The following is a 17,469-nucleotide window of genomic DNA, read 5'->3' as shown; positions in this document are numbered from 1 at the left end:
TTAGCATAATGCACTCAAGGTCATCCATGTTACTGCAAATGACAGGATGTCCTTCTTTTTTATGGCAGCGTAATATTTCATTGTATATATGGCACATTTTCTTCATCCATCAATGATAGACATTTAGGTTGCTTCCATATTTATGTCTATTTATTGCCTGTCTCCTTTTTTCTCCTTTTTCTAGCCTATCTGGGGAGAAGAGGGAGAGGAGTAAAAGAGGCTCTCCCATGGAAGCAGCCAAGCAGAACTTTTTTTATTTTCTTTCCATTTCTTTTTATTATTAAAGAATATAGATAATTAAGCCATATGAACATATTAGTATGTTTGCATATCTGAATCACCCAAAATTACCCATGCTAACAAATACATTAAATTGGACCAATTAATCACATATATTCATTTATTTGTAGCAGAAAAAACTTATCTTTACAGCAAAAACTAATTGATATTTTAGGGATTTTAAAACTAATTTGGAACAGTTTTTATTTCTTACATTAAAATTTTTTTTCTGAGCTCTTCTAGAATGTATCACAGATCTGCTATTCTTTTAAGTCAAGAATTATCCAAAGTTTATATTTTAATAGAAAGTATTCTTTTGGAAGGTAAAAAACTAATAGCTTTAACACTTCCACTCATGTCAGAACATATATTCCTTGCCATGGTCTTATTACTATTGAATAACAACCCAAATTTCTAGGATTGTATTTTGACCAGTTTAATTGCTTGGCCCTGTATTTATTATATGATAATAATAGTAGACTTTATTTTTTAGAGCAGTTTTAGGCTCACAGCAAAACTGAATGGAAAGTACAATACCCATATACCCCCTCTGACCTCTCCCCACAATACACACATATATCATCCTCCACTATCAACACTCTGCACCAGAGAGTTACATTTGTAAGGCCCTGTAATTTTAATTTTGACCACACAATGTATCCTCATATCAACTAAAGAGGGTGGCTTTTAAAGACAAGCTGGTGGGCGCCTGGGTGGCTCAGTTGGTTAAGCGACTGCCTTCGGCTCAGGTCATGATCCTGGAGTCCCGGGATCGAGTCCCACATCAGGCTCCCTGCTCAGCAGGGAGTCTGCTTCTCCCTCTGACCCTCCTCCCTCTCATGCTCTCTGTCTCTCATTCTCTCTCTCGCAAATAAATAAAAAAATCTTTAAAAAAAATTTAAGAAAAGCTGGTTTCTACTGAGATACTAATTTAGAGACATGTTTGACAATTAGTATTTTTGCCTAATTTTCCCCACTTCTCACTTGATTATCTTAATATTGTACTGACTTGGCTTAACTTAATGGTGTGTTTTCAAACTTTTTAAACTTTGTGTATAAATTTCTGAGAAAAGTTTAATGACTTTATGATTCCATGCCAATACAAATGGAAAATGAAATTACAATGTAGAACTGCTGCTTTTGACTTTTAAGGGTCATAATTTCAGAATTAGTAGTTTTATTTATATATTGCTAATTCTTTTAAGCATACCGTGTTTCACTTATTGTATATTTTTTAAACCTAGATTTTCAGACCACCTAGAGATTGAGGGGTATTTAGAAGTCATAATTTGAAGGTAAAATGCAACTAGGAAAGGATAATAATAGAATAAACATTTAAAAAGCATTAAGGTAAGGGAGGAATGAGTAGATTATGACCAGAGCAAGAATCAAAATGAAAATTCCAATAAGAAAAAGAAGATAAAATAATGAGATAATTTGTTAATTTTTAAAATTAATAACAAAAATGCAATTCTATTAAAAATAAACAGAAATAGCTAAAAGGAAAACAGAAAATATTTCTCTACAATTATGCTTCAGTTCTATAGTCATTCTTAAATGTTACTTCTAAAAGCTATCTTCATCATCTACCATTTCAGCTATAGCCCTTTTTCTTAAATCCTTGAACGATTGTCTACCACTTCAAGGTTCTATTATGCAATCTATACTTATTTATTTCCTTGTACTTTTTCCATTCCCTCTCCTCTTCCAGAGCAAATTTAATTGCAATTTTTTTTTTGTCTCCCCACCACTACCACTATTATGACTCAGTCTTCCTCTACTTTTAAAAAAAATTACCTATACTTGGAACAAGGTAACCAACTTTTCTCCTTTCTTTTAAAATACTCGAAATACCACTCCTTTGTTCTGTAAAATCCCCTAATTAAGTTATGGTTGCAAATAATGAATGCTTATAATTTTTGCCAACTGGTTATCTAATAAAAGGCTTATCTAGTGAAATCCCAATTCTTTATTACTGCTTACCATTCTTTCTACCTGCGCATTTATTTGTGAGATAATGAGGCAGGTAAATGAAAAGCATTTGGTATGCTTTAAAGTATTTATTACATAAAGGCTGATTGTTAACTCATTAAGAACTATTTAATTTGTTTTATTAGCTATACCGTAATTGTATTCTTGATAAGCTTTCATTAGCTAGCTTGCTATTTGAATGATTCTGTGATTGAGCCTTTTCATAAAACACTGTTTTTGAAATGTATAGTTTGGATTTTCTCAATTTGAGATAAACATTTAGTTTAAGTTAGTATCAGACACAAAAGTATAAATGTGTTCTATAATAGTAACAATCAGTTAGTAATTTTTTGGTAATTTTTGTAGCCCTGAAGTGTAGTACCCTAATCTGACATTTATATTACCATTACAATCAGGATTTTTTAGAAGGTTGTTTTAATACCTGTTGTCTCACTTAATCCCAAATTAACATGAAAATAGAATAGATTGAACTTGTATTTCTTACTTATGTATTGTCACAACTGTTTGCAACAGGTAGGTATCAATAATAAGAACAACATTTATAAACTAGATCCTTTGAATTTTGCCCTACTTTTGGTCCTGGCATTGTTAAATGGTTTATTTTTATAACATTATATTTCAATACTTTGACTTAGGGGATCCAAGAGTACAAAGTTTTAAGTAGTGAAAAAAACTAAAAATAAGAGCTACACATATTTTTAAGTCTTCAACTCAATACAAAATAAGTACCCTGAGACTTTTAGAGTATTTAATTAATTACATGAAATGTTTAAGTGAAAAATCAAATAAAATAGTTTACATAGATTAAATCTAAAGAAAGTGAAGTTTCATGGTGTTATAGCAATTTTATTGCATTTTCAGCATTAAGTTTCTATTTAAAGGATGCCATGATATTTAAATAAATTTAAATGATTACAACAAAGTTCAGAGACCTGTGATTATGTTATTTTAAAAACGATGAAAAATATGATTTATTTTAATTTGCTTAGGTGGTTTAATACTAACTTATTAGATAAAAGAAAATCAACAGTAAAAAGATGCGGTTCATGTTGGAAAATAATTTATTGATTTAGAAATCATTGATTATTGATTTGGTTATTGATTTAGAAAATGTTAATAAATTTATATTACATAATAACATATTGATGAAACAACATTACTAACTTTCTAACTATTGAACAAATCTGAATAATAAGAGGTATATTTCAGTTAAATATTTTAGAAAATAATTATATGTAAATATTTCAAAACACATAAGGTAGTCTTTTCCTAGATTCTGCAGATGAATGTCATAAGTCTTGAGATGGAACATTTATTTTGTGAATCTGATTTTATGACTTTATGAGAAAAAAGTGTTTAGTTGAGAAACAAAATTACTAATAGTTGTAAAAGCATTTTGAAAAACACAGAAATCATAATTTTAAACTCAGTGTGGCAAACTTTTAAGAATTGGCTGTTGGAATTTCACATCTGCAAATAGAAATGCATAATACTTATGTTTTTATTTTAAAAGTTGTCTTACTTGTTAAGGAAATTTAGAAAAAAGTATCTGGCAGTTTTATAAAAAGGTTTAAATGTTTTTAGTATCATTTTGAGAAGCTCCGTTATTTTCAGATTCTAAAATGCTATTTGAGGAACAAATTTTCCTTTCCCAATATAGATGGTAGAACATTTGGACCAAAAATAAGCATTTCCTTCTGACCAAAGTTAGCATTGCATGAATTTTACCTAGCACTCTTGATATGGAACTTTATACTCATGGAAGACAAAATAAAATAGGAAATACTCAATGACTCAAAGAAAAAGGACATATTAACCAGCACTAAAATATCACACTGTCCAATTGATACATATAAACATTAAATTAAAGAGGAAAGTCTCAGAATCTTGGCTTAGCCAACTTTAGAAGAAAACAAAACAAAACAAACTTAGTTTATTTCTAGGTAAAATAAAGTAAAATACTTTTCTACATAGAGAAGCAAAATATTTCAGATTATTGGTCTTATGAGGCAAAAACACTTATTTATAAATTACTGTGTTCTACATTTTTTTTAAAGGAGGTCTTACATTAAAGAAGAGTTTTTGCTATAGTTAAGGAATTTATTATTTATTATTTATTGTTACTTATCATTGAGCACTACCCTTCCCCCTGCTCCCCAACCACCACCTTTGTAGGAGCATTTGTTACATGTTGCACACAGAAGAAGAAATAAGCTTTTGTAGATAGTTTTGTAATAAGCTGTTTTTGGTCTGACTGTGAGGATCTTTAATCATCATGAAGGATTCACCAGCTCCAGCAGCATCCATATGTTGCAAATCTCAAAGGGATTTTTTTTTTAACTTGAGACTTAATAAAGATGACAAAAGAAGTTGTTGAGAGTGACTGAATCCACATCAATAAGAACTGTATCATTTTTTACATACACAACAAAAGCTAAAGACTTGACTGATCTTTACTTAAGGAAACTGGGTATAGCTCCTAACCAGTATGTTTTATAAATAAAACACTCTAGTCCGTATTGTGTTTTTCTTCGTGCCCCAAGCTGCTATTTTCTTACCTGGAAAGTCTACTTCTGGCTTCAGGACTTGTATTTCTAAGTCTTAGTGTTTGTTAAAGTTTTTGCTCAGAGTGCAGCCCTTTAACTTGGGGGTCCTTTCTTTGTGTTTCTAATCCAGCTTTGATTTCCTCTGATCTACCTTGCAAATTACTGGCCCAGACTTTAGATTGTTACAGTGCTGCTGTTTTTTTCTAAGTCAGGACACACTTCATGCTCAGTATTTTGTGTTACACAAATATGATTTCTGTTGATAAGAAATGCTAATAAAATACACACAGTTTATCTGCGTACCTCTCATTGGCTGTCCATTGCAATCAGAACAAAAGCCAAGCTCCGTACTTTGGCATAGGTGCCCTAATGATATGATATCTAGCCTATCACTTTGACCCCACTTGAAGACCTCTCTCACCTTTCCTTCTAACCCTTCAATACACTGAGCCATTTCCATTTTAGGGGCTTTGTCCTAGCAATTTGAGATAATTGAGCTGAGATTTGAATGATGAGGAAGTGACAGCTTGAACTGTCTTCTTCCACATCATTGTGTAGCCAGTGCTTTATCGTCATTCAGATCGCAGCTCAAATGTCCCTTCCTCAAAGAGGTCTCCCCAGACCACCCATCTAAAGTAGACTTTCTCCCTTACCATGCTTCTTACTCTTTCCCATTATACTTATTTCCTTCATTGCATTTTCCACTATCTAAAATTCTGTTGTTTCCTTAATTCCCATACTGCAGTGTAAACTCTGTGAAGGCAGGGTCTTTGTCTGTCTGGTTGGCCATTGTATCCCCAGCACCTAAAACACTGTCTGGCATATAATAGGTGCTCAATAAATAGGAGTTGAATGCATGAGTGAGTGAGTGAATGTTAAAGAAATTTATAATATAGACTGAGCAATTCATTCCTTCTTTTTTTGAAAAACAGTGTAACAACATAATAGTAAACTGGGTAGAGGGATATTCACTTATAATCACAGTACTTAAAGAATTATCATTTTACAGGTTTTTCCCATATGTGTATGTATTTTTCATAGTTGTGCTCTATTTAAAATTTTTTGATGTTTTATTTTTGTTCAGTTAATGTTGTCAAACATTTTCCTAAGTTCTCCTAGTAAGTCCAGTTGTTTTAAAGGCTACATAGTACCACATTGAGTTGATATTCCATTGTTTACTTAACCATTTCCTTAATATGCCAAATAATTTGTTTCTAACTTTTTGCTATTATAGATAACACTGCAATGAATAGCTTAATGAACATATATAGCATTTTTATTCCACATTCTGAATAGGATAAATTATAAACATAAACTGGATTAAAAGGTATGAAGTTGTTCAGATATATTATGACATTTTAAATATTTATATCTTATAAATTGTAAAACAATGTGTATCACTTTCTTTTCTTTTAGAGTTTACTCTAAAATACTTTTCATAATGTCAAAATTGTATGATGCAGACATTTAAGGATTAGATTAATTTTTTTAAAGCTTTGGCTTATTTTATTAATTTCACAAAGGAATTTGTAAGTGCCTTATATCATAACCAGATTCCTTTAGATTTACCAAGTAGTCTTTCAGAGCTGTGTAAATTCTATGAATAAATAAATTATTCCTTTATTAAGTTTCACTTTTAGTAAATAAGGTAGCCATAAAAGGAAAAAAAAAAGCTATAGCTAGAATAAGGAGTTTCATGAGTGATGTAATGGAATAGATATTTGGGATTATAAAATTACATATGAGGGAAATCACAACTTTTCATGATCAGTTTTAATGATATTTGCAATTTGTTTTACCTTTTTTTTTTTTTTTCTCAAAGCCAGAAGAAATTTTATAGGGAGAAATGATTTGAGTGCCTTTAAGAAACAATTTGGAAATGTCTATTAAAAAAGTATTCTTTACCTCTCCTAATTTCTCTGTGTGGAGAGGTTACCTGTTTATAGAGGTCACACAAATAAAATATTCTCTGAGACGTTTCTCTTTGGATCTTTTTTGAACTTTTCGAACTATTTGAAGTCAAATGTAAGTATTGTTTTTTATAGGTATAGAACAACCATGACACCTTTTGCATAGATTTAAGTTCAAGGCTTTTGAACAGATTCTATTTTCTTATACATTTATATTCCCTTACAACATCTCCTCTGTAATTTTCTTAAAGAAAGATTAACTTTTTCTCCTTAGCTATGTTATCCAGAGGATAGCATAATAAAAGAACTGTAGATTTAAATATATATATATATATATATATATATATATATATATTGGGCATTATTAAGCATTTTACTAAACCTGCATTTAGAGGTGGCTACTTTGCTTTTCTAAAACAAAGAGACTTTATTTTCTCTGCCATCTAAAAATTATTATTAGCATAAGCTGTATATTATTTTTTTCCTTTTTACCTAGTCAAGTAACACATACCCAGATTACCTTTCTCATGTCTTCTCCATGTTTTCTCATCTTCACTTATTTTAATAATTTTACTATGTAACAGGAAATTCATTTAATTTATCAGACAAATTTTTTATTGGGCACCTACTATACGCAAACTACTTTTTCAGGTATTAGGTATGCAAGAATGACCAGAAAATCCCTGCCCTTGTGGAACTTACGTCTAGTGGACAAGATAGAGAAATAATTGTAGTTTAGAGAGTGATTAAGAGCTAAGAAGAAATAAGGTAGGGAAGAGAGTTTATGAAATATGGAGGATATTGAAACTTGATGGGATGATCAGAGAGGGTTTCACTGAGAAGGAAATTTTTGAGGAAAAAAACCTGAAAGAAGTAAGGAGGTGAGCCATGTAGGTAGCTATGTGGGGAAGAGTATTCCAGGCGTAGGGAATAGTAAGACTGGTAAGAAGGTGTGTAGGAAGATTGGGTCACATATAGGGGAAGAAGTTGGAGAAATAATAGAGACCAAGATCATGTAACAAATGTTTGAGTTATATAGTTATCTTTATTCTGTAATTTTCCTGAGAATTATATTCGTTCTTTCTAGCTCTATACAGAATCACATGCTTTTCTTTTTATAAATTTACCTTAATAGCTTAAAAATTTGCCATTTTTACCATTTTTGAGAGTGATAACATACATAAATTAGTCAAAAATTTGTGCTTGTGGAGGGGCGCCTGTGTGGCTCAGTCGTTAAGCGTCTGCCTTCAGCTCAGGTCATGATCCCAGGACCCTGGGATCGAGCCCCGCATCAGGCTCCCTGGTCAGCGGGAAGCCTGCTTCTCCCTCTCCCACTCCCCCTGCTTGTGTTCCCTCTCTCGCTGTCTCTCTCTCTGTCAAATAAATAAATAAAAGTCTTAAAAAAAAAATTGTGCTTGTGGAAAAACACATAATCTCATTTTTCTGCTTGCCATTTATTTTTATAATTAAAAAAAAAATTAATATCATTGTTTTGGGGGCTGCAGATCTTGACTAGTATCCCAGTACATGTGACTGGCAAATCCCATTGTCTAGTGCTGCTTTATATATTATTCCTCTTGTCATTTTCTAGTTTTTCTTGCAAAATTTTCATCATTGCAGCACCATTTTAAATTAATAATTTTCACTAGTGTCTTTTTTTTTTTTAAGATTTTATTTATTTATTAGAGAGAGAGAGAGAGCACATGAGAGGGGGGAGGGTCAGAGGGGGAAGCAGACTCCCTGCTGAGCAGGGAGCCCGATGTGGGACTCGATCCCGGGACTCCAGGATCATGACCTGAGCCGAAGGCAGTCGCTTAACCAACTGAGCCACCCAGGTGCCCTCACTAGTGTCTTTTTAAAACTAAACCCAATTTAAAAAAGTAAAAATACTAACCTCGAGAGTTATTGACCTGTTTAGGTTTTCTTGGAGACTTTTATCTGCTCTTGCTCTCTATTCAGCCAAAATAAATTATTTGCTTTCTATGAAAAGACCAGGAATCTAAACAAATAAGTTAAACCTAATTGAAGGATGTCAGAGTATATTTAACTCAAAGGACTTTAATGAATTGAAGAGTTAGATTCTGTAATATGTTAGAATGGACATTTGAAGTAAAAAGATTTTGCTGTTTAGCCCATCCACTGAATAGTTGTTAGCTCTTTCTGAACTTCAGTTTCCTTGTCTGTAAATGGGAGTCAAATTGCCTACTTCAGAGAATATAATTGAAGAATATATACGAATGCTTTAAAAAAACTGTTTAGTACCATTCAGTGTAAGTAGTGTTGTTTTCTATTCTATTAGGCCACCTATGCTTATCTTTTATGTTCATTGGCTTTGTTATGTCTGGATAATTTCCACAGCTTATAATTTTTTTTGGACTAGATGGTCCCTTTAGTAGATCTTTTGTGAAACTGCTTCTGTGAGGTAAACGGACAAGTCTTGCTTGTCACCCAACAATGCCATGGTGATTTTACTCTCAGTTCCAGTGGCCTCTGGCATTCATCTCAGTTAGATATTTACTTGCCCTCACTTTGAAGATAGCTGTTAGCAAGGGGAAATAGGCTTTTTGGAACTTTTTAATCTCATTAAACCTCTATTAGAGGTGATACTACCTCACCAACATCCTTTGGCCTGTTTAGGAAGTAAACGTTTCATTTAAAGAACCTTCAGCCAAAGGTTTATGAAACACTAAGTAAATGGGAAATTATTATACTAGCACATTGACCCACCAGCCCAGGGCAACATGAAGCTTTGGGGGCCTCCTAAAGTGCATATTGCTGCTGGGTATGGAGGACCCAGGGCATTCATAATTTTTGCTTTGATTAAAGTTTTCAAAATTTGAAAGAATTCGAATAGAGCAGTGGCTCCCAAACTTTGCAGCACATTAGTCACTGGGATCTTTTAAAAGTCCTGATGTCTAGGTCATACCTCATACTAATTAAATCAGAATGTCTAGGGTGAGAGCCAGGTATCAGTAGTTCTTAAAGATTCCCAGGTGATACCAATGTGTAGCAAAGCTTGGGAAGCCCTTAGGAGTATGTGGCTCTGGCCTCTTTCTTTTACTACCTATTCACATGCTTAGCACCATGAGTGAGAGCTTTATAATCCTATCATGAGAAACATTTGAAAGTAGTAGGTAATGTCTCTCAAGCAGATTTGTGTTCTACATTTTTAAAGATATATACTGTTTTACATAGTCTTATGTTGTTTTGAACCTTAATTTTCATTATTGACCCATGGTAGATATATTCATGTTATTTTTCCCATTATTACAGATATTTCCTTGTCAATTTTAAATAAAACCATGCTTTGTGATTTAAGATACAGAATAAAATAGCTACAAGTATTAACTAGTTAGGAGTTTCATTCCTTTGTTTTGATTATAATAGCTGCTTTCAGAATAAAGGACCAACAGCCAAGTTGTTTTTCCAAGTCCATTATTATTTTTCTCCAGTTTAGTAATGAACTGTTGTTATAAGCTGGCCTAAATTTATGGTATGAGTATGAGTCTGAAGGAATAGACTATTTAATTATGTCACAGCTGCATTAATATTTACTAATACACACAATGATTGGTGTGTGAGACAAAAACTGTACTTGCAGCAGTACTAACCGTGATATTATGAGTGAATAATCATTTTCCCAATATCATACTTCATTAAGTCAGCCTCAGTGTAATCTAATAAAAAAATAGAATTTTAAGTGTGCAAGGGGAATTCTTAAGTGTCTTGGTTCCTGATGTTGACAAAAGCTAGGGTTTTGGCTGTACATCCTGGAACATTTGCCCAAGGCTTGACCTAAGTTCAAATGGTCGCAGTGTTACCTTAAAAAACAATAGAAATTCTATTTTGATTGGTAAAAAAATTTCTGTTTCATGGTCCATGTCAAATATGTGTGTGAAAAAATGCAGAACATGAATTGATGCTCTGTGAGTTTTTTCATTGTCATTTAAAATTAAAGAACACCACCGTACTGTCTCCAGTGCTGTCAGAGTGATGTAAATTATGGAAATTACTACAGTGCAGATATTTGGCTTAATTCATAACATTCAGTCATCCAGTTTTTGTTTTGGATCTTTGGTTTCTCTTGTTTTGCATTTTTGTTTTGTTTTGTTTTCAGCCATCATTTTGTCTTATCATCTTCAATTCTAGAGCAACCTGACAACAGTAATGATACTACTGAATTGGGCATCCTTGTCATTCCTGAGATTAGTGTCACAAATGTGGCCGGAGAGAGAACCGGGAATGGGGAGAAAGGCAGAACACTAGGAGAGATTGATGCCCAGCATATGCAGGGTGTGCAGGAAACAGCCACAGACCCTAGAACTGAGAGCAAAGGCTTGCCAGAGATCAGGAGGCAAAAATCTGTAAGAAAAATGATGGAGGATGGAATAAACTCACCTGGCAGAGTGCAGTTTTAGCAGAGCACTTTCTAGCTGCCCTCCAAGGTATCTCATGGCAAAGGGCCACTGCTGCATGTCTTAAGCAACAGTTGCACAGTCACAAAAATTTTGCATGTCATCTAATAATCAAAATGCATGAATGATGCACCACAATTTCTCAATGATCTAATGCTCTTTGGAATGGTCATACCTGTATTTTCTCTGAGTAAATTGTTATGAAAATTAAGGCAGAAAATTACTTCCAAAATAATTTTCTGCTTATGTTTTGAGATCTGAAATTATTTTTTTATCTTTGCATTTTTGCCATCTTTGATGTAAAGGATAACGTCTATAGAATTTTAACAAGTTTGAGCTCGTGTTATGGTCTTTTTTTTTTAATCTAAGTAAAATAATCTGGAACGTAGAATGCAACCTTTAAAAAAAATCTTTAAAATATCTTAATATCATTTTTTTTTTAAAGTTACTTGGTAAGAGCTTTGATTTTATACTGCTTTGCTACTGGGGGAGAGTTTACCCATAGTTTTTCTGTGTGGTATTTTTCCTAATTATTTCTGATCTTTTGCATGAATAGTAAGAGAATTCTTTCTAAAAACACGGGTCGGGGGGGCTGGTTTATGGCATGCTTTTTGTTTAATACACTCTATATTACTCTTATTTAGTTACAAGGAACTATTTTCCTATTTTATAGAATGTTTTGATTTATCCTTTAATTTTGGTCTATAATCAGTTGCTTTATGTAATTATGCTAAAGTTTAAAGTATCACTGATTTGCTATTAACCATGAAACAAGAATTATTTAAAATACTTCATGTTAATTAATCTTTATTATTTCTTTGTTTAGGAAATGCGGAATTAACAGGTCAAGAAGAACTGATGGAGATATCTGAAGTTGACGAGGGATTTTATTCCAGGGCTGCGTCTAGTACCAGCCAGTCGGGTTTATCAAACAGTAGTAACAACTCTAGTAACAAGACAAGTGTAGGAAAGACTCAGAGACGGTCAGCAGGAAGCAAAACTGGAGGAAAAGAAAAAGAAACTACAGGGGAGTCTTGCAAAGATCACTTTGCCCGAAAACAAACTCAAAGAGCCCAGAGTGAGAATCTTGAGCTCCTCTCTTTGAAGAGACTGACGTTAACTACCAGCCAATCTCTGCCTAAACCTTGTAGCCATGGTTTGGCTAAGACTGCCGCAACTGTGTTCAGTAAATCCTTTGAACAAGTCAGTGGTGTCACAGTCCCACATAACCCATCATCTGCTGTTGGCTGTGGGCCTGGGACAGATGCCAATAGGTTTTCTGCTTGTAGTCTCCAAGAAGAAAAGCTTATTTACGTTTCTGAAAGGACTGAACTTCCAATGAAGCATCAATCAGGTCAGCAGAGACCTCCTAGTATTAGCATTACTCTGTCCACAGATTAATTTGTAATAGTTTTCTCACCTAACCAGCAAATCTAGAGAGACGACTTTGCTTCTTTATGACAGTGCCCAGGGTCTGTCATCCCTATTCCAGACAGGAGCCCTGATGTCTTAAATTCTGAAGGCTACCTTGACTTTATGAAGGGAATAATATGTAGGTTGCAGTAAGTTGAAATATGGTTTTGTTATTTCTTGGGTGTATTTTCCCCCTTGATTTTAGTCTTTTTTTCTTTCTTATTTGTTTCTGTTGCCCTAAGATTGTCAGTGTAACAATACATTTTGGCAGGTTGTCTGATCAGATTGGTTACATCTCATGAGAGGTTGTGAGTTCTTATTTTTTAATAACTCCTACTTTGGTAGTTGTATGTTTGGCCTTCAGAGTCAAAGGGAATCTCCATGTATGGGAACTGTTTCTGAAAGAAGGAGGCAGAGGTGCAGCTCCGGGAAGTCTCCAGCTGACGTGCAGCATGGCAGTCTGAAAAACAGGCACGTGAGAAAACAAAAATGATGTGTATGAAAAGTGTCTGATAAAAATGTTTGTAATCAGATTATCCTTGAGATTAGTGAAATTGTTGATACAAAGCACTGGAAAATGCCTTCTAACTCAGTACCTAGACTATTCTATAATTCCAGGGACTGGGTAGAGGAATTTCTGTTGTTATCTTTGGAACATTTTTATATCAAAAATCAGATTGCTAGTAGATGTGTTGTTTTGAAGTATTTGATCTGGATTTAGCAAGTGAAAATCCCCTTCAGTTCCTAAAATGTAATAGGCTATGAAGCTCATTTACCCTGCTGCTTGACTTTGGAAACCCTAGGTAGTTTGGTTTCTTATAATTCAAAGCACACATCATTGAAGACTTCCTGGAAATCATTGTAAATTGTGCAACACAGCTCTCAAGATACCAGTGTCAACCATATAATACTGAATTGTTTGTCGGCAAATGAAGGATATTAGGTAAATTTTTCATCTATAAAATGTCATGAAAGAAAATATAGAGAAATATGGACAAAGGACATTTATACATTAACTAATTTAGGTTATTTATGTTCGTGTTCTTAAATTTAGAATGATAAAATGTGAAAAAAATTCAATTTTTTTTTGTGGACAGGCCTAATTTAAATATTCTTGTAATGATAGAATAATCAATGTAGTTGCCCCCAACCAAAAAATAAAAATGAAAAAGGCAATATGGCAGAAGCTAAACAAACTTGTTTGTAGCTATGGAGAACTACGTGACCTCTAGATAGACGTAAAAGTTTGGTGTTTGCTAGTGGTAGTTGTTTTGGCTATGGTTGAGGTTCCCTGTAAATCAAGTATACTTAACTAATAATTCAGAGGGAGAGAGAGAAAGCAAGGCTGAGGATGAGAGTAAGTTGACTGGGAAGGAAGGCCTAGGGAGCAGTCCCCTCTTTGTCTCTTTCACTGTTATTACACAGTGGCTTCCTTATTTGCAGTCCCTAGCTGTGGTCACACAGAACATGCTAGTTTTCCTTTTGTGCCTGCTTATGCAGAGCTCAAATGTGAGAAATTCGTATGTCCTGAGGAGTGCTAAAGCATACACTATGAATGCAATTTTTACTGTAACTGCTTTGGCTACCATTTTAAATCTAATTCTTCAAAAAACATGAACTAGTTTTCATTCATTAACTCTGACTAGAATATGGTTTTTAATATAAGTGAATTTGAGTTTTTTAGTTCCAGTAATAGAAATGGAGTAAGATCTATTGGCATAAATTGTAGTAGAAAAAAAAAAAGACAACCAGACAGTGAAAGTTGATATTGTATTAATTTAACAGGAATCCTGTGTACATTTAAAATATTTTAAAATGTTACTGTGAATTTCCTATTGTCTTTTTGTAATTCTTTAACAAAGAATTTCCCCTAGGCATGTAGCTACTAACAGTATTAATAGTCTTAAGAACTATTTTAGAAGATTGGCATTTTAAGCAAGTTAAGGTGCTTAGGAAACTTGTAGAAAAAGTTTGAGGAAACAGCTGACACAAATGAGAGATCAGATTTTAATCATCAACTGCTATAATGGATCTTCATTTTGGTATTATTCTAGATCATTGCTACTCCTATAGTCTGAGGACCAGTATATAGCATTGGCATCACTAGGCATCTTGTTAAAAATGTAGAACTTCAGAGCCACCTTTGATCTACTGAATCATAACCTGCATTTTAACAAGATCCTCAAGTGATTTTTATGCACATTAAAGTTTGAGAAGAGAGTATTAAAGTACAAATTACTTACCTAGTATTTAGAATTCTCAGTGGTCTCACTACCCTAGATCAAATATATTAGATAATAAATATTATAATCTTCATTGTTTTTAACAGCTAATGAATTTTTTTTTTTAAGGTTTTATTTATTTATTTGACAGAGAGAGACACAGCGAGAGAGGGAACACAAGCAGGGGGAGTGGGAGAGGGAGAAGCAGGCTTCCCCTGAGCAGGGAGCCCGATGTGGGGCTCGATCCCAGGACCCTGGGATCATGACCTGAGCCGAAGGCAGACGCTTAACGACTGAGCCACCCAGGTGCCCCAATAGCTAATGAATTTTTAATAGTGTCTGTAACACTTATTAGATCCTCTAATTCTAAATTTTTAATGATTTTTCATTTTTACAATAAAAATATAACATTTTGTATTTTTCTTGTTAACTATAAATGGAATCAGAGCTGTGGATGCCTACAATTTTAGGTATGAAAGGGGTACCATCCTTTTATACAATGCACAACAAATCCGCATGTGTATATTCTTTTAAAAACTCTGAAGGCTTACTCAGTGGAGTGGATCTGAATTTATGCTTCAAATAATTTGCACCGGTTGATTTTCTGGGGTGTGAAGTTATGTTAACGGTAAAAGTATTTATAGGACCTTTGATACTGTTTCAAATAAGGATTATACATTTGAAAATTTTTATAGCAATTATAAATATTGGATAATGCTAACTTTGGTAGCAATTACAATGATCCCTATTGCTCTCTTCCCACTCATCTCACCAGATTGAGTTGGAGTCACGTTTGTAGGTTGTTTTCTCATGAAGATCCTGATGTAGCCATTTGGTCACAGATCTCCTATATATCCAGAATAATACCCTTTACCACAAGAAGGATTCTACCCAAAATGGGTCCTTGTACCCCATACTTCAAAAGATCTGAACAGAAATTGTAGTTCCATTCCACATTTTAAGCCATTAGAGGTTCTTGAAATTACCCAACCTCTCACTCTTCAAATACCCAACTACCTGAGGTATTCTAATGAAGCTGGGTCCCTGCATTTGCCTTTGGAATGAAGTGGGGGAGACAAACAAAGTGGACTTTTCAAGAGGACCCAGGACAAGTGAGCACCCCGGAATCCCTTGTACACCACCATGGAACTTTTTAAGGCAGGTCTGTAGACTTGAAGGTTATAAATCCTCAGTCCTTAAATGATGACACAGTTTGCTTTGAATAAGCAATATTTCATTGCCCTTTTCAATTATGAAGCAACTGCTTAGCAAAAATTATTCACATAAAAACAAAAAGTTGAATTAAAGGGAAATATATTTTTTAAACCAAAATAGATAAAAATGATCTGAGTTCTAAGGGGTTTTGCCGATTTTGGAAGAATAAAATTAAAATGTTAAAACCTTTACATTTAAATTATAGAGAAAAAAATGTACTCTGAAACATAATTTTAAACAAATATTTAAAATAAGGCTGTTTAACATTTGAGTTTATAGGCACAATAAATTTACACTTTATTAAAGGGAAGCACATCAAGGAATCTTTATGGTAAATAATGTGACTGAAAAAAATGTTTTTAAAAAAGCCATTAAAAGGAATAATTTGATGGGTACATAAATTAGCATTGTAGATAGAAATTAATGTATAATAAATAGTGTATTCCCAATCTTTGGATGAAAAATAAAAACTCTCTGTTTCTTTAATTAGCATGAATTTATACTTTTAGATTAGTTTAGTAAAATTATACTTAATACTTTGAGTTATTCACATTTGTTTAATTTGTTAAATTCTTTATCAGAAAAATACATTGTCTTCTGTACTTTGTAATTTGTGCATATCTAAAGAGACTAGCAGTGAACATTTTGGAAGATGTTTTTGTGTTTTTTTATAGTAGATTTCTAGAGTACCTGTGTCTTGACATGAAGTTTCTATTAGTAAACTCGAGATCTTATTTTGCATACCTTTGCTTCCTCTTATGTGGAGTTTTTTTTTGTGTACCTCCTATCTTCTAATCATGTAGTGATACTAATCTTTTCATAGTAAATATACTTGTTTCTAATTGTATTCCTAGAGTTTACATTCCTAAGAATAAACTATGACTTTGCATATTTTTATGTGCTCTCTACCTTTTTAAGGCCATGGAAATAAACTGGAGTTTAGTTTTTTGAAGTTTTGTGTATTTGTGTAAATGTCCATATGCAATACTTTATACAACAGTGTTGCCTCTTGTTTTATTGAAATAAAAACTGAAAAAATATTTTTTCCAGATCATTTTACTCATTAAAAAAATCATCATAAATTTTTGCAAAAGTCATGATGTGGAGGAAGAAAGTAAAGGCAGAAGACTTAGGTGAGTTGAGCCATTGAGAACTTTTGGGAGTAAGCCATAGGACAATGACATCTCATTTCTGGCTTTGTTTTACCTGGCCCAGGGATAGGAAGTGTAATAGGTCCATTGGTGTCCATTCAAAAGAAAATGAGCTCCATGGGTCATGAGCCATTGACGCATTATTTATCATAGTAGAAGCACAGGCAAATTTAGATAACAATGCTTTGCCCTTTTATCTTTAATATGAGTCTTTATCTTTTCAGTGCAGAGATTTTATACCCCTAGTTCTTAGCATTGGACTTTTTGCACAGTGGGTATTGAGACATTTAAGGAATGAGTGTGTTCGGTTGATATTAGTCTTGGGA

The 17,469-nt window shown here is 33.3% G+C and overlaps 1 protein-coding gene across 1 annotated transcript in view; it reads left to right on the top strand.

The window, feature by feature from the left end:
• HYCC1 (hyccin PI4KA lipid kinase complex subunit 1) overlaps positions 1 to 17,032 on the top strand; it is an 88,875-nt gene extending 71,843 nt beyond the window's left edge. The window contains exon 11 of the mRNA XM_036078557.2: positions 11,969 to 17,032. Within this exon, the coding sequence (XP_035934450.1) occupies positions 11,969 to 12,543 (575 nt within the window). The 3' untranslated portion in view covers positions 12,544 to 17,032. The remainder of the gene's footprint in view (positions 1 to 11,968) is intronic.
• Positions 17,033 to 17,469: the final 437 nt, after the last annotated feature.

Source organism: Halichoerus grypus, chromosome 12 (genome assembly GCF_964656455.1).
Source record: "Halichoerus grypus chromosome 12, mHalGry1.hap1.1, whole genome shotgun sequence".
NCBI lineage: Eukaryota > Metazoa > Chordata > Mammalia > Carnivora > Phocidae > Halichoerus > Halichoerus grypus.
This window is presented reverse-complemented; position numbering and strand designations above follow the sequence as displayed.